Raw genomic sequence first — 18,990 nt, 5'->3', positions numbered from 1 at the left:
TCCTATGTGTTGCCTAGCTGCCTTGGTATTTTTCAAAACTGGTCTATATATCAGAAGCCAGAAAGCAACTGTTTAATCCTAAGCAGCCACATTTAGGATGCCAGCAGTGATCATACCTGGGAGTAACTTGAGTGACATCAGACGGGTGAAGGATCCTACAGGTAGTAAAGGTAAACGTGGAGTTTGTGGAAGACAGACACTTCCCTGGATTCGAGGCTGCAATGTGGAGAATTTACATCCGTTGAGGGTAAAAATAAAGACAGGTAAGAACTAATCAAAGCAGAGTTTAAGAGAATGTTATTATCACTGCTGATTTTTTTTTTTCAATGGAAAACAAAGAGAGCAAAGACAGCATTATTGCAAGGTCAAATACTTTCCATTGAGCAAAAGACACTGCAAAATAAAAAGAGGAAAAAACACTAACCATGCTTCTTACCGGTGAGTGGTACTGCTGCTGAAGTAATAGGTGGCAGGAAAATCCCTGTCACTGGCTTTGCCACTGTGCATTTCTTTTCCTCCGGGAAGGACTGTTGCACTTTAAATGTTATACCTCCTTCACCTTCTTCTTCATCATCCTCCTCCAAGTCAGAGATGCGGTACACAGTATCATCAGACAGAGGGGTAAAACCTTTTGTAACAACACCTGGTCTTGGGTCAAGAATGGTGCCTAGGTTGGGTCGAGCAAGCTGCTGCCAATGAAAAAGGGTCTGAGATCCTGGTGTGACAAAAGAGAAGAGTCTCAGAGAGCCATTACCTACTATTGTATTGAGTTACACGAATTCGTGATCGAAACAACTCCAGCCAACTGGTGCCGACACTGTGATACACATGACGCACTTGGATGGCAATGCCAAGAGAAAGCCTAGCAGTTAGCACCATCTAAGAAAGCCAAGAAGAAAGTGATACTGATGAGCTAGTTGGCATACAGCCTACCAAATACTACTACTTCCTCTTACTGCATATCATACCTAGCTATGCACACTCCAACAATGATTTAGTTGGCAGATTAATAGAAAATCCTTTTCTGCTGATGAGAGAAGGGGGGATCATACTCTTACCTTCAATGGGTTTGACAATTTGCAATTTTTCTGGTAGGAGGACACGGAGATTACTAGAGCTGGCAGAGAGATCGGTGAATTCTGAGTTTGTACCCAGGGAAAAACAACTTTCTGTCGGTGTACTACAGCCACTAGCCCCTTCTTTCTGCTCAGCCAGTAAATACATTTTTCTCTCCCATTCCTCCTCAAAGAACTGCTTCTCACTCAGGTAGTTCTGACGACGGAGAGAGAGCCTGTGCAGAGCTGTGACTAAGTCGTTGTCTCCAGGGGTTCCTGGCTGGCCAGGATTATGAGTGTCTCTGTGAGAAACACCAAATAATAATAGATATCAAGACCATTAAATTAACTATTTCTCTCTTACACAGCTGAGGTGCAGTCTGGATTTATTTTTTAATCAGTTGGTTTAGAAAGACAATAATAGGCTGTGTTTCCTACCTCAAATTCTTCTCAGAGCTGCTCCTCTGGGTCATCTGTGTGTGGCTCTCCAACTGGTGTACGCCAGACTGGAAGGGCTTTGCTGTCATAACAACACTTGACTGATTAGATCCAGGGATTGGCAATGGAGCAGGAAAGGAAGAGGACCGGCCACGAGTGACATTAGCAACCCTGACAGTGTCAAATACTCGTTTCTGTTGACCCCTGCAGGAAAGACAAGCAAACAAATGTGGTTTTCAGAAGCATTTTGAAAAAGATATAATAAAGAAAAAGCTCTGGACAACAGACTTTCAAAAGTCTGCAGAGATCTGACTAAAATGATTTAGGCGCAGAAAAACAGGATTGCCTAAGACAGTCATGTTTTCAGGAGTACTATTCTATTAAATATCAGAATTACCACTTACTTTGACATGAAAGACCTGTACCATCTATTAATAACCACTTGAGAACATTCAGGAGCATGTATTTTGTTTATTTAATTTATATATACTTTCAGAAGCATACATTTAATTTAATACTTCTTGCTCAGAAGTAAAAGATCCAGTAACAGGTCTTCAGGGCTTTGGAAACCATTATCAATCTTTCAGCTGTAATTTCATTTGCCTGAGAATTTTTCTATCAGCATTAAAAGAAATAAAAGGATAAAACTGGTGCTGTGCATCAGAGAATTTGCATCAAAAAATCTCACAAATTAAAGAATGAAATACCATCCTTTTAGCAAATTCCCAGCTTCCTCATAGAATCAAAGAATAGTTAAGTTTCAAAGTTGAAAATATTACCAAATACGACAGAGCTTTTTTTATGAAGTTATGTAGAAAACTTATATTTATTATATTACCTATATTATTATATAATTTTTATTAGATTTATTAATTATATTGTATTTATAGAGTTCCAGAAATCAGTTTCACCTTACTTAATACAAGCATAATATCAAAATAGCACACAGAGATCAGGAAACATACTTTTGCTTGGCGAGAACAGATTCATCACCCTGATTCAATTCCTTCCGCATTGTCCCTTCAATTTCTGCTGCAAGGGAATCCTAGAGAAAAATGGAAACCAGAGGAGCTGACAAATTGGATTCAAGTCTTCCTCCTAACAATTTCAGCAGAAAACATCTCTAAAACAATACTCAGAAAATCTCCATTTGTTTCCCTGGTATCACTATGTTTCGGACAAATCCTTTGGTCTCTGAAGGAAGGGCATGGGGGGGAGTTTCCACCATAACTACACCCATGTGTAACCAGTATGGGTTCAGCTTTCATTAGCAACGTCTGCTTTTTCTTGGTACTCTTTATGTTGGTTTCTTAAGAACAACCTACAATTGTAAGGGCGCTTCTTACAAGGCCAAACACGTACATGAGGGATTCTGTATACACAGAAAAGCCAACCAAAATCTGACAAATTCCCAGTGCATCCCAGAAATTTTTGAGACTACAGTAATCAGAACACACCTGATGCTGATAAGACACGAAAAATAAATGCCTTTAACCCTTTTCCATCGGTTTAGTCATCTCTGGCAACTAGCCTAAGGTCATACGTTTCTGATGATACATAAAATTCAATCTCACTAGATAAGGACATAAAATTACATCATAAACTACATCAAGGAAAAAAAATACTCTTTGAACTCTTGAAAAGATGCTTTGTTTCTTAAAGAAACACCATCAAGTTATAAAATTCACATCAACATTGAACAATATACTAGCACAACTGAGCATTAGCTGTAGAAGATGCCAATTCCCTTCTTTAACATAAAAGGTATATAAAAAGGAAAAATAATTCTAGTATCACAATGTGTCAAGTGAATGGTTAGTTTCCTAATACATAAAGTTCTCAAGAGTGTACACAATGAAGAGCTGGAAAAACATTAGATCAGCTCCTTTGCCTACTACAAAAGAGTTCCTGCTGCAGTTCCTGTAATGGCTATTTTACTCATACAGTTGTATGCTACTACAGGCCATATGCACCAGTAGGTGTAAGCCATACTAGCAGTATTTATTACCACAGGAAATGCTCCACATGACTGGGGGTGGCAGAGACAAGCAACAGAGCTGGCTCTGCTGCGCAGCAACTTCACTTCTTCTTGTGATTCGTGCAACATCCCTAGACACTCTGCATTCCGATCTTGCAACTCATGTAGCTGAAAGAGAAAAGAGGCCATCACATGATACCAGTAAGCTTCAAAGAAAAAGACAGAATGAAACTGAATTAACTCCTACAGAAACCTACATTGACTGATTCAACACTGTAGTATTTTTCCAACTGCATGGCACACGCTAACATCCAGAATGGACAACGGTCAACATAGCACCCACACCAATTTTAGTGGTGAAGCATGAAGTCCAAATTAAGACTCGAAAGAGGAAAAAGTATGATAAAATCCAAAGGAAAATACATCAAAAGCTCTGCAAATACAGTAACTGCTGATGCAAAAGAAGCCAAAAAGAGAACTTCCTTAAAATCTAATGAGCTACAGTATTGTTGATATAATCAGGAATATTCACGCTAAAACACTCTCTTTCTCCTAATGCCTAAGAATAGTAAGAAAGGGAATATCCCTTTGGTCAGTTTGGGTCAGGTGTCTTGGCTACGTCCCCTCCCAAGATCTTGCCCCCTCCCAGCCCACTGGTAGTGGTGGGAGAATGTTGGAGACACAGCCTTGATGCTGTGTGAGCACTGCTCAGCAGTAGCCAAAACATTGGTGTGTTATCAACACCTTCCTACATACCAGTAGAAAGCACAGCACTATGCAGCTTGACCCCCTACTTGGAATACCTTCCTTGCTTTTCATACTCCTACGAAGTACCAAAATATTTGTGTAAACTTAAATAAAAATAATTGTTCTTTTCCTCCAAACAAATTACTCCAATCACAATGAAAAATGAAAAGCCTTACATAATTAAAAAGCAATAGTTCCCATTCTCTCGTTTCTATTCCAAACATTTATCTAAGTGTACATATATAGAAGCCTCAAGTACCTCTGCTGTCAGTTGTCTCTGAGCATCCTTGGAAGCTTGTAAGTGAAGTTTCAGCTCCTCCTTTTCAATCACATGCTGAAAGCACAGAAAGGTGCTCATCATTTTCTCAGCCAATTTCCCCGAGAGAGTTTATCCTGTGCCATATTTCCTGAAACAGCCACTCTCTTGCAGTGCAACTCCCTGGCTTGCAAGTCAATTTTTACCTGCTGTAAGCACTGGCTTGCGCACATGCACGCACGCACACACTCTTCATCAGCATTCCCTTACTTCTTTGAGTTTATGTTGAAGATCAACAATCTGAGACAAGAGGGATGAGATCTCTTCCTGGTAGCGAACCACCTCCTCACTCTTCTCTGACAACTCCTCTGTTATTCTGGAAATTTGAGCATTTGTTTGCCCTGCAAAACATAAAAGGAACTTAGTAGAGAGCTTTTCTCAACACATGACAAAAAACCAAACCAAACCCCAAACTCAGAAAAGATAGTGAAAGTCAACCACAATTGGCAAAATGACCAATACTCTTAGGAAAACAATTCATAGCAGATAAGAGTAGGTGCCTTAGAACATCCATAAGGAAAAGATAAAGATAAATGGTGGGGAGATGGAAGAGAAAGAGAGTTAAGTTCAAATGCTGGTGTAACATATTAAGTGCTAAGTATGCAGAACCTGAAATACCTATCACAGGTATGTGAAATGACCATAACAAATCAAAGGTAAGCTGCTATAAACACTTTCAAATGACATACTGGCTCATGACCAAGGCCAGACTTGGAATATGCTGAAGAAGTCAGGCTCTGAATTGATCTTGTTATTAACTACCATTCCCTGTAAGCAAAGGCATTTTGTCAGACCTTATCAAGTGTAACATACACCTGTTTAGCTCTGAACTCTGGTTCCCCAAAGACCCATTACATACAATTTCTAGTTTCCTTTTTAATTTGAGCAAGCACTTCATCAAATGAGATTACAAAGCAGCTCAAAAAGATGAGAAATATTTTTATGCAGTTAGTCTTGTCTGTATATTTTCCAGAAAGCATAGCAAAGTCATAATAAAGTCTGATCAATCTTGCATAAAGGTCTCACTACAAATTCAGTGGCTATTGTACCTCACAGATTTACTGCAGAACAAGGTCCTGCCCATGGGCCTGTCGACATTTAAGCTCACAGTCAGATACCTTTTTCCTGAAGATGCAAATTTTAAAGCTGTAGACTAGACATTCTTTGGGAGAAGATTCTTTCTATGAGTCTACATTACCTAACATGCCTATATGCGCTATAGAATTGGACAAAGAACTGACAGATATTCTCACTGAAGGAAAACAGAAGAGCTTATTGAAATAACTTCTGTTTGCAAAGGATATTTTCTCAGAGGGAACAGAGTAAATTAACAACCAACTAAGTATCAAGTCAGTATTTTAAGGACATCTGGAACAAGAAAAAAAAGGAGAAACCTTTTTTATGGTGGTTAAACAGAAAAAAAAAATCTTAAAATATAAGCTTAAGATTATTATGCACAAAGGAAGTAGCACACATCAGATGTCTACAGATAAAAAATTGTACTAACAGGTTACACGATCATCACACAAAAAAAAGGATTGTTTCTTACTGTTTCAGAATACTTAACATGCATTTGTATAAGAGTAGCTGCAATTCTTTGCAAATAAGTAGTTCCCAAAGCAAATACGGACAACTGTTCTACACAAATTAAAACACTTGCCAATTTAAATGCTTTGGTTCATACCATATATTTTAAAATCAACTAATGTGTTCATAGATATATAATAATTTAGAATGAGCATTTAAGAGTCTATGCACTGATACATTTCAGCGTCAAGTATGCCAAATAGTCTATACAAGAGTATATTTTGATGATTTTCTAGTGTCTGTAGGCTTCAGTTTAGGAGGTTTATGGACATTAGGTTTTGTGTTAATTTTCTGTCTCTAAACACAGTACACATATCTGAAGCTGAATGCCAGTGTGAAACTTGATGAATACAGAAACAATTTTGCACTTGGGTAAAGAGCAAGACTTGAGTAATTGGCACAAATTACTGAAGCTCATTTTTTGATTCAAGTATAACTAAGAAGGTGTAGGCACTAGGTATTTCAAATACGATTTTGCCATTGCAAGATATAGCCCGGATACTCACGGAGCTCTTTGACACAGTCATTGACCAGCTGCTGTTCCTTCTCTTCATATGTAATGGTTTCTGTCTTCAGGTGGCAAGCCTTTAAGAAAATTATTGGTATTCCAATTTCAGTTTATCTATACATATATTAATGTTATAAATTTTTATTTCTGAAATTCTTGTAACTCAAGAGTATCCCCTCTATCTATCTTTATAATTCCTATGCATCTGGCCATACTTTCTAACCATTTTTTCCACCGTAACCTGTTTCCCTGAATTGTATAGGTTGTTTGAGTGAAAGACACACGGACACATGAACAAAATCTGATTTCTCGCCTCTAATGAAAAAAAATGTTGTAAAAATATTTAATTTTGTAGCGAAAGTAAACCAACACAGTAATCAGAAGTAAGCAATTGAATTTGCTTCAAAACTTCTTAAGGCAAAGAAATTTTGAAAACTGAATGATGTTAGCCAAACCGTTATGGCACTGAAAAGCTCTCAGTAGAACAGCTTTTCTCTGTACTCCCCAACTAGTCTATTTACACTGTAAATCTTCTGGGCCAGAGACAGAGTATCACAACAGGTCTAAACAAGATTGAGCATACTTGGTTCCCACTTCCATTTCAATTGTAAGCATGAGAGTATTAAACTTTGCACAGATAAGTCTTCTATATTCAGGACTGTTTGCCAGTAAGTGACTCACCATAAAACTTAAGTAAATGGGTTTAAAGATTATCCAAGCAAGTACAAGTACAGCTACACAAGTGCATGCAAACACACTTCTTTACATAATGCTGTCATATAAAAATAATAAAAAAAAAGCAAATATAGGCTCAATATGATTGAGGCTATTTCCAGTCAGTGAAGGTTCTGTTACATCACTGAATGATAGCAGTCTCTTTTCAACTCCATTTTTCACACTACGGTAGACTAAATTAATCCCTGGTCTGTGAAGTTCTGTAATGATATATAGGGTTGGGAGCATAACAAAAGCAGCCTGATCTCCTCTATTTTCTCCTACAGCACTACTAAACTATCCATTTGGTCTTAGGGAGTTTTAGGAAGCACATGCATATGAGGCTGAATATTTTGGAGACAAAACAAGGGGAAGAGTATATTTTGTTCATATTAAAGGAATCTAGTCTCTGTTGTACTGCTGTAACTAGCTTATATTGGGCAAGGCTCACATAAAAACCAAAACCAAACCAGCCCCCCACACCCACTAAATAACCCTCCCCCTTTCTTACAAACACCACCCCTCTCTCCTTAAAAACAAAAGAACCTACTTCTAACCAATCTCCTATTTTACAAGTTCCACTCTCCACCTCTGAAGAAGAGACATTGTTATCTGTAGATTCCAATTCTTTCAACCTTTGCTGTTGCTTCCATGACTTTCATAGCCATTATTTTGTCTGGCCATGTAGCATCTATCCTTGTAAAGGCACAGAGCCTGTATTCATATTTTATACACAAGAGATACCAATTAAAATACAGAGACTAATCACACAGTCAAAACTAAGTGTCTTTAAAAGAATTTGAGTAGAAGCTTATTAACCCTTAATATTGAATATAGGCTGACGATGGTAACACAATGGTGTTCCCAAAATACTACTACTACTAATCACAGTCAGACATATATCAAAACAGGTTGCACAAGCTTGAGGGCTTGATGGGTCCAAATACTTTTGCTGGGTGCTTACATATGTTCCCAATTCTTTCACATACCATAAATGCATTGAGGAAGGACTTCTAGAGGACTTGGGAGACAATTAGTAGTGAAGGAAGCAGAAGGCTATGAGGAGTGGAGGGAAAGTATGGGTATGATCTGTATACAGTGACACAAAATAGTCATATGCTTCAAGAGAAACCCAGACGCTGGATTTTTTAACCATCCTGATTTATTTCATATCCAGCATATACAGTATACACTGTAAGTCAGATATACCTTTGATCGGAGAGCAAGGTTCTCCTCTTCCAGCTCTCTGAGTTTATCTTGCAAGACATCCAGCTGCAACAGATCGTGTGATACATTGAAAGACTCATTGAAACGAAGTGGTGTGGAACAGCTGGAATCTGTTTCACTCTCCTCGGAAGCAATCGAAACAATACGAAGCAGGTCATCTTTCTTTGACAGTTCATGCTGCAGCTGGTTAACCTATGACAAAAGAAGATCACCGGCTTGTGAAATATACTTTAGCTATACAATATTACAGTCTATTATTTATGCAGCCTCTTGGAACATCACTGCTCAGGTCTAAAATGAAAATAAAAAATATCTCACAGGTCATGATCCATTTATTTATATTTGCACAGAAGATTTGACTTTTATTTATTTTATAGGAAGGTCACAAAATCATAATTTTAACACTGTAAGGGAGACTGAAAATTCAAGATAACACAGAATGGACAACAGAACCTTTTTTTAAAATAGTTTACTTCAAAATAATTTTCCAGCTGCTTTGATACATGTTTACGTTTTAACATGATAACTATCTTTTTGATTATGACCACTTTTCTGAACTGTAACTTCCTGGAGAAAAGGACTGACAGACATCTATTTATGTGTATAGACTGGTATCCCCCAAGCCTGAACATTAAATTAACTGTAGGACAAATAAAAACACGAGAAGAGACAGATCTCATTTAGGCAAATTCTATTTTGCATGTCTAAATGTTTATATGAATATATAAGTTTATACTGTCCTACAGCTAATTATGAGTATGTTTTTATTACCAGCATACTGTTTTATACAAGCAGCTGAATCCATTTCATGATAATTTAAATTACATCTGCTGACTCTAGGGTTAAAAAACTTGGGATACTTCATCATTTGTCAACTATTTAATTCTTTTTCAAGAAAGGAAAACAAAGACAAGATTAGATCAAGAATCTGTGCTTGAAGGAAGAGATGGAGTGAAGATCTTGATCAGAATTAAGTTTTCATTACATTTTATTTATTTATTTATTCTTAGTGTAAGCACCCTATTAAGCCAGCTCATCTTCTGGCTATTTCCTCACCTGTGAATTTGTTACATAGCAGGTCATATCAAATACCAACTACTTATTTTGACTTAGATTATTAGATTCTTAGTTTAATAGCAGGATATCATACTGATGGTCAAAACAAACACTTTGAAAATGCAATCCTGCTGTAGATATAATAATACCTAACACCCTCATAATTTGTCAGTAATTACAACACGCAAACTTCATAGTCAATTCTTGGACTGAGAAAGCTGATCGAATGACAACAATTAGGAGAATGACATCTAAGTATACTTCTGTAGTTTGAGAGCAGCAAATCACCTGCTTTCACAATGAAATAATATATTTCTATTAATCTTCTTACCTTCATCATAAAACAAAAAAGAAAGAAAAGGGGGAAAGAAGGGAAGAAAGAAAAAGAAAGAAAGGGAGAAAAAAGATCACTCACTCGATCTAGAGTTTGTCCTAGCTGTTCTTCTAGTGCTTCATTCTGTTCTGTCAACAGATGGTTTCGCTTAAGGAGGGCTTGTCCAATTCGAGCTGCCAGTTCGAGGTCCCGTTCTTTCTGCTCACAAAATGAGAACAAATGTCTACTTTTGATCAGATAAGGTTTAAATTCAGGGTAATTTTAGACTTTCCTAGCTATTGTTTAATGCATTGCCACTCTGAGATCCCCCTTCACTTCAAGTAGATCAACATTATTAGAACAACGATTAATGCTTCATCATTTGGATTCAGAACACATCCATAACCGTGTTATTGATACAGCATATTCTCTTCTACAGTCATTTGCAGCAACAGGGGGATGGGAAAGCACCAAACCTAAGGACAGTTTGGGGTTTTGTGCTGAGTACTGGAGAGGTTATATAATAGGCTCTGTTGAATCCTACAAAGAAGCCACAAATACTTAGGCCTGTGGTCTTTCAAGTGACACTTTTTCCAGAACAGGCTGCTTAACTTGAATAGTGTTGAGAGGGTAGAAGCAACTGGAAGCAGAAGAAAACTGTTTTTTTCTTACACTTCACTGGCTCCATGGGCGCCCATAGTTTTGCTAAATTTTGTTTCTGAGACAGTGCAACCAAATGGGGAGCTTCTCATTACCCATGTGTTTGATAAGCAGCTCCTGAAAATAACTGAACCAAAATTTCCAGTAGCTGAATAAAACCCTTCCTCAAATACATGTTCTCAAATATATTAACCCAGCATTACAGATGAGCATACCTCGGCTAACACATGTTTGACCATGTCAGCATCACTGTAGGTTTTCTGCTCCACATTATCCGTGCCAAGAACTGAGAAGAGAAAAACATGCTCACTGAAGTAGCTTAAGTACAAGAAGACTTCTGGGAAGGAGGAGATCTAAAACTCAGAGGATGTTGTTTATACACAAATACAGTACTTAGTTGATGAAACCAGCAGAGGCTGTGAAAATGCATCTTACCTTCAGAAATATGAAACAATACTCATTTGGGAGACTGATACAATGAGGTATTGAACATTTACAGTTTTGAGCAATATTAGCTAAAACTTGAGGTGCTCACACATCCTTCAAATTTAGAAAAGGGAGAAAAATCTTCTAAGATCAACTTTTTGAATACAGCTAAGCTATTAAATCATCCAGCCTGCTGGGGAGAGAGGGAAGAGTATATTGGAGTATATCCAAATACAGCTGATTACACCTGCAGACCTTATCCTTGAAACAAAATTCCCATTAGTGTGCGTGACAGCTATACATAGGAAGTATGGAGAACCCAGAGACTAGTCATGGAAACATATTTATTAAGTGCTTGATCATCTCGGGAACAGTTAAAAAGAAATGAGATAATGTATGTCTGCAATTTAGATCTCTCAGTAAATCCTATCTTACTGACTGAGTGACTCTGACGTTTGAAAAAGTGAGTTTGTAAAACTATTAAAAAACTGAGAACAAGTAGGATTTGAAAAACAGGACTGAGTCAAGGATAAACAAAGCATGAAGAATTTGCGACAACTCTGAACAAAACACAGTGCTAAAACACAAAGCACTGGTCTGCTCTAGTTCTTGTCCTGAGAAACAGAAGATGCTAGTGAAGAAGCAATCTTAATTACCTTGTGCAAATTTGTGAGATCCAGCCAAAGAGGAAGAAGGAAGTTCAATAAGAGCTAGAGTGACAGAAAATGAAAGATACGTGGGAAAAAAAGGAACAAAGAAGAGAAAGAATTAAAATGTAAGGAAATAGGTGATTTGCATGCATCCACCACCACCAAAAAATAAATGCATGTGTAAACATACTTTTTACACTGTTAAAACTTTCTTGGAACTTTTAAAGAACCATTTAAATATTATTCCCTTCAGAAGCAGAATTATATATCTCACTTGCAGGTGATGGATGTTTATGCTTGTCCAAGTGCAACAGAAATTGGCTATTTTTGCTTTATGGAATCATAATCATGGAAGTAAAGAAGGCAGCAATGTAAATTTAACAAATACAGAAGTATTTGCTTCAGCTGAAGGTCTAAGTTAACCTGTTTTGAAACTAATTCCATCATTGCTGCACTGCAAAATAAGATTACTATGGATTTGGTCTAAATTTATTTCTGAAGATTTCCTCGACTCTTCTACCTTGTTTGAATCTGATTCATACTCTGAATACATAGTGGTATTGGTTCTCAGCTTTTTTCATTCTTTGTTTTTGTTGAGGACTGCACATTTAGTTATGAGACAGTGAAATGCCAAGCTGAAGTGCACACTAACTTTATTTAAATATGCTATTTAAGCTATGTATGTTCTCTACATACATAACATCCATAATTAACCTTTTAAAACATAACTCTAAGGCTATGCTAGGAACAAAAACAAGTTGCATTTTAGTATAGAAAAAACTTTATTGCAGTCTTGAAAGTCAGGAGAACAGAAAGAACAAAATAGAAGAAAAAGGTTTACTGAACTGTTTCTCTAAGAGCTTAACAGCAAAATAAACCAAACTAACAAATCAAACACTTTTTATCAAGTAGATCAGTAGGCAGGAAAACCCAACACATGCTGTTCAAGTATTTAGGAGCTTTGAACCTACAGCAGTGCCATTTACTGACTGTATTGCTAAGCAGGGCAAAAATAGAAACTCTTCACAAAATTTAAAGTACCTATCTCTCAGTAGCATAACATACATTTGCGAGGTCAGTTTTACTGTACCGCTTGGTTGCTGCTATTGGTTGCCAAGTGGGGACTCCAAACTCATCTGGCTTACTAGTATTTGGAAAATTCACTGCACATACACAAGTAACTTTCAGCCATTCCAGGCAGAATATTATAGCCAGCTCTCCTGTTGTAACTGCTCCCACCAGATGATTTCAAGTTACAAGTTTCTATCCAGTGCTAAGTCACCTTAATAAAGATTTACACTAATTATGTAAAAGCTTACTCAGGTAGGTTCCTAAAAATCAAAAGCAAATATATTTACTCTGATAAATGAAATCACAGAACAGTTTGAAACTTAGCTCTATACAACCTTCATTATTTTCTCACAGTACAGGATCAAAATTATACATAGTTTGTTATAATTCTTTCTTGTGAACACATACATGTGTAATCTCTCCTCACTCACCTTGCCAAGTGAAAGCTGCAAGCAACTCTTCATTTTGGTTAATATCCTTGTTACGTTGTGCCATGTCCCTTTATTCACACATACAAAGTAGTTCTAAAGACAGATGTTTTGTAATTTGGGGCTTCTTATGCTACCACAGTGAAGCAGAAAATATTCTTCCACCTCACTGAAAACACTGCCAGTGGGAACTCAACCGGTCATTAGATAAACCTTCTAATAGGCAGCAGCAGCCATAAAAATAGGAGGAGCTCAAGTGCAATAACTGTTCTGTTGTTTTATTTTTTTTTTCTCTTGGATGTCAACTACAAAGTCACTCAAACCATGAGTTTAGCATTCTCTTTAGGAAAAAGTTACAAAAATGTTTCCATACATATATAGGGAGATACACACATAAAAAGCCCAAGCTATGCTTCCAGAGTATGATTGTCACATTTATTTCCAATTCCACTCAACAGAAAGATGCAAATTTCACCTAACAAGCTATTCAGCAATGATTGTAACTAGATCTTGTTTTACATCTGTATTTGTCTGGGACCTTCCCAGTACTTCCCTGTAAGTTACCAGGCTCAAAAAAGCTAAGATGATGACTACTACATTCAATCTCTTCGGACAATATCTAGGAGAAACTTAAACCGTACTTATCTTGAGTTTATATGACTCAGCAGTTACAACAGTGTTCTTAAATGACAGAATTAGTTTTGTATGTTATGCCTGATGATAATCTTTTAACTTAACGTCAGTCATTGTTACAGCTCACACTGGCTGAAGGTCCTTCTCTCAGAGCTCTCTGCTTCATCAGACTGGAACTGCAGATGTCAACCAACGAGCTTCAGCAGAGCCATGTTTGATGTAAAGTTCCTTCCACCAGTCAGACAGACTCTGATCCCACCTCTTTATAATTAAAACCTGGAGGCAAGTACACACCCCACTGACTACACCACAGCTTCCAGTGAGCTACAAAAGTGTTCACTCAACTAAAAAAAAAAAAATCATTTACGCTTGCAATGTTATTATCAGAAACAGACTGAGCAATAAACATTAAATGGTTTTCCAAATACTTTCCACAGTTAAAAAAGAGTTCCAAGTCTGCAAGTTCAACTGATAACAAGATTGCCTTAAATTGTTGAGTACTGCATTCTTAGGAGGTAATATTTTACTTTTACTTACTCATTTGCTGTACACCCTGGGTGAAAGCTTAAAGCACAAAGAACAACAAAAAAAACCTTTCAGTGGTGGCATGTAAAGGAAGAGGTAATCATTACAGACTGTATATAAATACCAAGTTCACTCCCTCAAGTGGTTTGCTGCAATAGTTCCAATAGATGGAGGAAACAGGAATTCCCCATTTCTCAAAAATTATTACAATGTATTCTCCTCTTTTCATATGAAAACACTTGAAACTACAAGCAAGTAAGTGTTCAGTTCTTTTGGTAGCCTGCTATACATTTGATTTTTAACATATTAAAGGTTTTTTCTTGTGATTGGAAGCTATCCATTTTCTTCTTTATGATTTGCTAGGTTTAAGGATAAGTTACTTAGTATTTTCAAAACTGGAAGACAGTGATTAACACCAATCTAGTATCCACCTATATGGCATTCACACCATTTCTATCTCCAGAAGTAACTATTAACAACATTTCAAAAGCAACGTTGACACAAAACATCAAGGAAAACATCATCATAAGAACAGCATCATTAACATTCCTGAAAACAGAGCTGCTGCATACTCCATACCTCTCATATTACACCTAATCTAGAGCAATTCTAGGTTCCTGACTCTTTTTCACTATTACATGTTCCCACTCTTACTTCTGTGTGGAATCTAATGATCAGGCAGCCATGGAACGTCCTAGGTCAGTCCTTAGAATTGCAGTGCTGAACTACAAGCATTTCCCCTGAACTCAGCTTTTTCTTCCATCTGTCCAAAGATTTCCAGATTTGAACACTTTATAATATTAATAATATTAATCTTATATTTGCAGTTGTCTCTTCAATAATTGAAAAATTAAAAAAAAATTCTAGGCCCAGATATACTCACTCAGGTAACGGAAGGGCTCATCGTCATTAACTGGAGAAGTGATTTCAGGAAGACGGCCATGGCAGGCAGGGGACTGAACCCAGTCTTGATTTTCATATAGATACAGAGAGTCCACTCGTAACTTGTAATCTGGCAACTGTTCTTCTAGCATGCTCACCAACTCTACCTCAGGAAGGTCCTCGCTGGAGCAGACATCTGAAAGTAAGTAAAAGCCAGTAATAGCATATTACTATTAAATAGAATCATAGAATCACTTGGTTGGAAAAGACCTTTAAGATCATCGAGTCCAACATATACATAATATTGCTACAGTAGTATACATTCTATATACTATAAAATACTTTATAAACCATCAGTAGATTTGAAAGTAATTATTCTGTACTGGACAAATTACCAGAATACTTATTGAAACAAATATTACAATGTAAATCAAGTATTGAAATTTCTTCATCCTCACAGACTCCACAACTTCCTGGAAAGCTGGTCCAGCCATGATTCCCTCTGTCTTCTTGAATATGATGTATGTAATGAAGTTCAATGTCTATCTTTTCCTCTTCATTGAACTAAAACACAGACCTACATTTTACCAGCTATTGATTTCGTAAAGTTTCATTGGCTTTAGCATACATTTCCCTTTTCTGAAGGAAATTCACATTTTTCTTGTTCTTCTGTTTATTCTTTTGTTAATGAACATGGATGTAAACAATCTTTAAGTAACTACAAAAATCAACCGAATACTGCCTTGAAATCAGGGAACAAATACAAAATTCCATTATCTTCCATATGGAATAAGACTCAGAGAAACACAATACTCAAAATCCTGGAGAGGAAGTTCAGCTCTTCCTGTATCGTGCCCCCCCCCCCCCCCCAATTTCTTCACAGTTATTACAAAAAAAGGAAACATGAATTCTAAGTCGCTAAAATACTGCATATCAAAGGTATAAGATTATTATCTTTCCAACATTTCCACTAAAGATGAAGATTATCTTCAATATCTTTCAATGGAAAATGTTGATTATTGATACTGAGAATTTTACAAACAACATTTTACAGTGGAAGCTGATTTTACAAGGTAGTTAAGAGGACTCACTATTTTTGTTCATTTGCAATACCAGATAAGCAATATAAAGAATGTGAAACTTAAGGTTGTCTTCAGGTTGATGTTCTATAAAATGTTAGATACATTCAGCATTTGTAACAGTTAATTCTTCAACTTACCAGAGACACTCTCCAAGCCCCTGTGATCAAAATTCATGAGTCCTTTCTTCACAGTTCACTTCTTTGGAAATAGCATTCTGTAGTCAGATTGTGCATTGTCCCTTTATTGCTTTGGTAGAAAGATGGCTTTGGTTTATAGACAAAGTGAGAGCCATCAAGCCACCAAGACAGTAACAAATCTGGCATCAACTCACTTCTGTAGTTCATACTGGGTCATACTCCAGATCTATTGCCATCTTATGACATCCTTATTTCATCTGGGCTACTACCAATCAGTAGAAGTATCTATAGGATATTTCATGTAAGCTTCATGAGCTTCTCAGCTCAGCCATCATCTAGAAAGAAAACAAAGAGAATGACAAGTTTAACAGGTGTCACTCTTTCAAATGAGACAGGTAAATTAATGTGACTTCATCTCTTTCAGTCTGAATTTCCTCCCTGTACTATCATTCAACTGAAAAAAAAAAAGCAAACAAACATTTTGATCCTCAGTTTACACATTCCATGTAAAAGGTAGCATTAAAAACATGTCTTTTCCCTGCAGACATAACATCTCACCTTCAGCATCTACTTTGTCAAATTACCTATTTGTCTATACCATTCCTCCTCTTCCATATAATGTTTAGTGTATGGCAGGTTCATTCACTGAAAGAAGGCATTTCCTTTTTACTCTAAAGAACAGCAGCTCCAACTAAACAGATATTTTCTTCAAGCTACTACATTTATTTAAAGCAATGGATTCTAAAGGCGGGATTTCAAAACTGTCATTCTTAGCATTTTGATCGTTAAAAAAAAAGTTTTATAGGACTGTTTGCTTTAATCCCTTCCCCTTTAGAAGTCTGTTAATTAAAAACTGGATCTATCAGAAATTTACTTTGTGGATCATGACAAAGTTTGTGTTTCCTTTTCAGCAGGGACTCATTTAAACTGGAAATGAAACTACCATGACTAACTCAGGTAGTCTACCCGAACAGTTTAATAAAGTAAAAATTCTGCTGTTCCCTTGCCAAGACTGATCAATCATCTTCCACGTAAAATACAAGAGTAGTCCTAGATGACAGAAAAATATAAACAGAAAGAGAACGGAAGTCTCATTTTCCCTCCTCCTACAGTCAGTAAACATAAAATTCTCTTGAAATCTTACATTAATTTCAAATTTGCTCTTAACGTTTTCCCTAAGATCCCCCATCACCAAGCACAACAATCACAAGTTTGTCTCGCTGCCTGTAGCAACCTCTCATTTGACAAGATGAAGATGAACAGTGCAGGAGCTTTTTAAAGAAATCCTAGCTAGAGCCTGCCAGTTCATCTGCTTGCAGACTTTGGCAGGAGATCAATAAAGAACTTCCGTCCATTAAGGTCAGCTCATGCTTGTGAGCAGGATCTTCTTGCTTTGTAATGTATTTTTATATATACACTTTACTTACCAGTTTTAATTATTATCCATATTAGACACTTATTAAAACAGTAAGACTGAGATTTCAGAAAACATTTGCTATCTCAATGTATACCTGCTTCCAACACTAGCTACTGATTTTTTTCAAGAAGCTGTTTTTCAAATGGATTACAGAAAAGCATTACCTACACCACCACCCCCAAACAACTCAATACAGCAGAAGACGACACTTAAGACGACTGCTGTAGATCCACACAGCCAAGATGATTTTATCTTCTAATAAAAAGGGTCACTGTAGAGCGAGATAAAATTCAGCGGCATAAGACAGTTTCTTCACAGCTCTGCATCTTTCTCCTTTGAGTTTTAAGAATGTAAAAAAGAATGACACTGCCTCTCAAGATTGGATTTAATCTCTCTTCTAAGTAGTGCAAAACAGAAACACTATGTGTTGCGGTCAATCTCAGTTCAGCCAAAGAAGAGAGAAAGAGAGACAAAGAAAAAAACAATTTGGCTCAAAGTTTTCTAGAGCATCAGGCCAACATCAAGCTATCAAATTGAAAGGGCAACCTCATTTGTAAAACCTTTGAGAAGTTTACTAGATAAGCAAACACCATAAAAGTTAATGCTCACTTTTCCAATGCTTCTCATAGCTTTAGTTTAGTGTGCCATGGGGCAACTTCTCTGGAAATTCAACCAGCCAACACACTGTGCAGTACCACCCTGAAAGTGACTCCATAACCCTTTTACTCTGCAGCTATAAAACTATTTAGTAAGTGCAGATTCCTTCTGCAAGTTGCAACTAAAATTAAATACATTTGCATAAACACCATAAAATTTACAACATGGATTTACAATACATGACCGCACTATAAAAAGATGGTCTAGAAATTAAAATTGTTAAATCATGCAGAAAGACATGCCCAAAACAGAAGCCAGAAAATCTTCTCAGGTATTATTTTAAAATTTTATTTATAAAGATTATTTCCACTGTCAATTTACTAGCAGTCTTTGACCTGCTATGCCACCTGGACATCCACAAGTCTATGGGGCCGGATGGGATCCACCCAAGAGTGCTGAAGGAGCTAGCAGAGGAGCTTGCCAAGCCACTCTCTATCATTTATCAGCAGTCCTGGATAACAAGATGACTGGGGGGTGGGAAAA

At 36.9% G+C, this 18,990-nt stretch overlaps 1 protein-coding gene across 1 annotated transcript in view; it reads right to left on the bottom strand.

Moving 5' to 3' along the window:
- The window catches only part of TRAK2 (trafficking kinesin protein 2), a 29,233-nt gene that overhangs the window by 6,693 nt on the left and 3,550 nt on the right, over positions 1–18,990 (bottom strand). Inside the window, exons 2-15 of the mRNA XM_035899060.1 lie at positions 16,434–16,768; positions 15,216–15,410; positions 10,815–10,885; positions 10,042–10,158; positions 8,553–8,762; positions 6,628–6,706; positions 4,745–4,875; positions 4,478–4,552; positions 3,502–3,639; positions 2,459–2,538; positions 1,494–1,697; positions 1,059–1,357; positions 437–715; positions 117–216 (exon numbers count right to left, since the gene is read on the bottom strand). Coding sequence (XP_035754953.1) covers positions 117–216; positions 437–715; positions 1,059–1,357; positions 1,494–1,697; positions 2,459–2,538; positions 3,502–3,639; positions 4,478–4,552; positions 4,745–4,875; positions 6,628–6,706; positions 8,553–8,762; positions 10,042–10,158; positions 10,815–10,885; positions 15,216–15,410; positions 16,434–16,470 — 2,015 coding nt within the window. The 5' untranslated portion in view covers positions 16,471–16,768. The remainder of the gene's footprint in view (positions 1–116; positions 217–436; positions 716–1,058; positions 1,358–1,493; positions 1,698–2,458; positions 2,539–3,501; positions 3,640–4,477; positions 4,553–4,744; positions 4,876–6,627; positions 6,707–8,552; positions 8,763–10,041; positions 10,159–10,814; positions 10,886–15,215; positions 15,411–16,433; positions 16,769–18,990) is intronic.

This window comes from Egretta garzetta, unplaced genomic scaffold (assembly GCF_000687185.1).
Source record: "Egretta garzetta isolate BGI_Z169 unplaced genomic scaffold, ASM68718v1 scaffold297, whole genome shotgun sequence".
Taxonomy (NCBI): Eukaryota; Metazoa; Chordata; class Aves; order Pelecaniformes; family Ardeidae; genus Egretta; species Egretta garzetta.
This window is presented reverse-complemented; position numbering and strand designations above follow the sequence as displayed.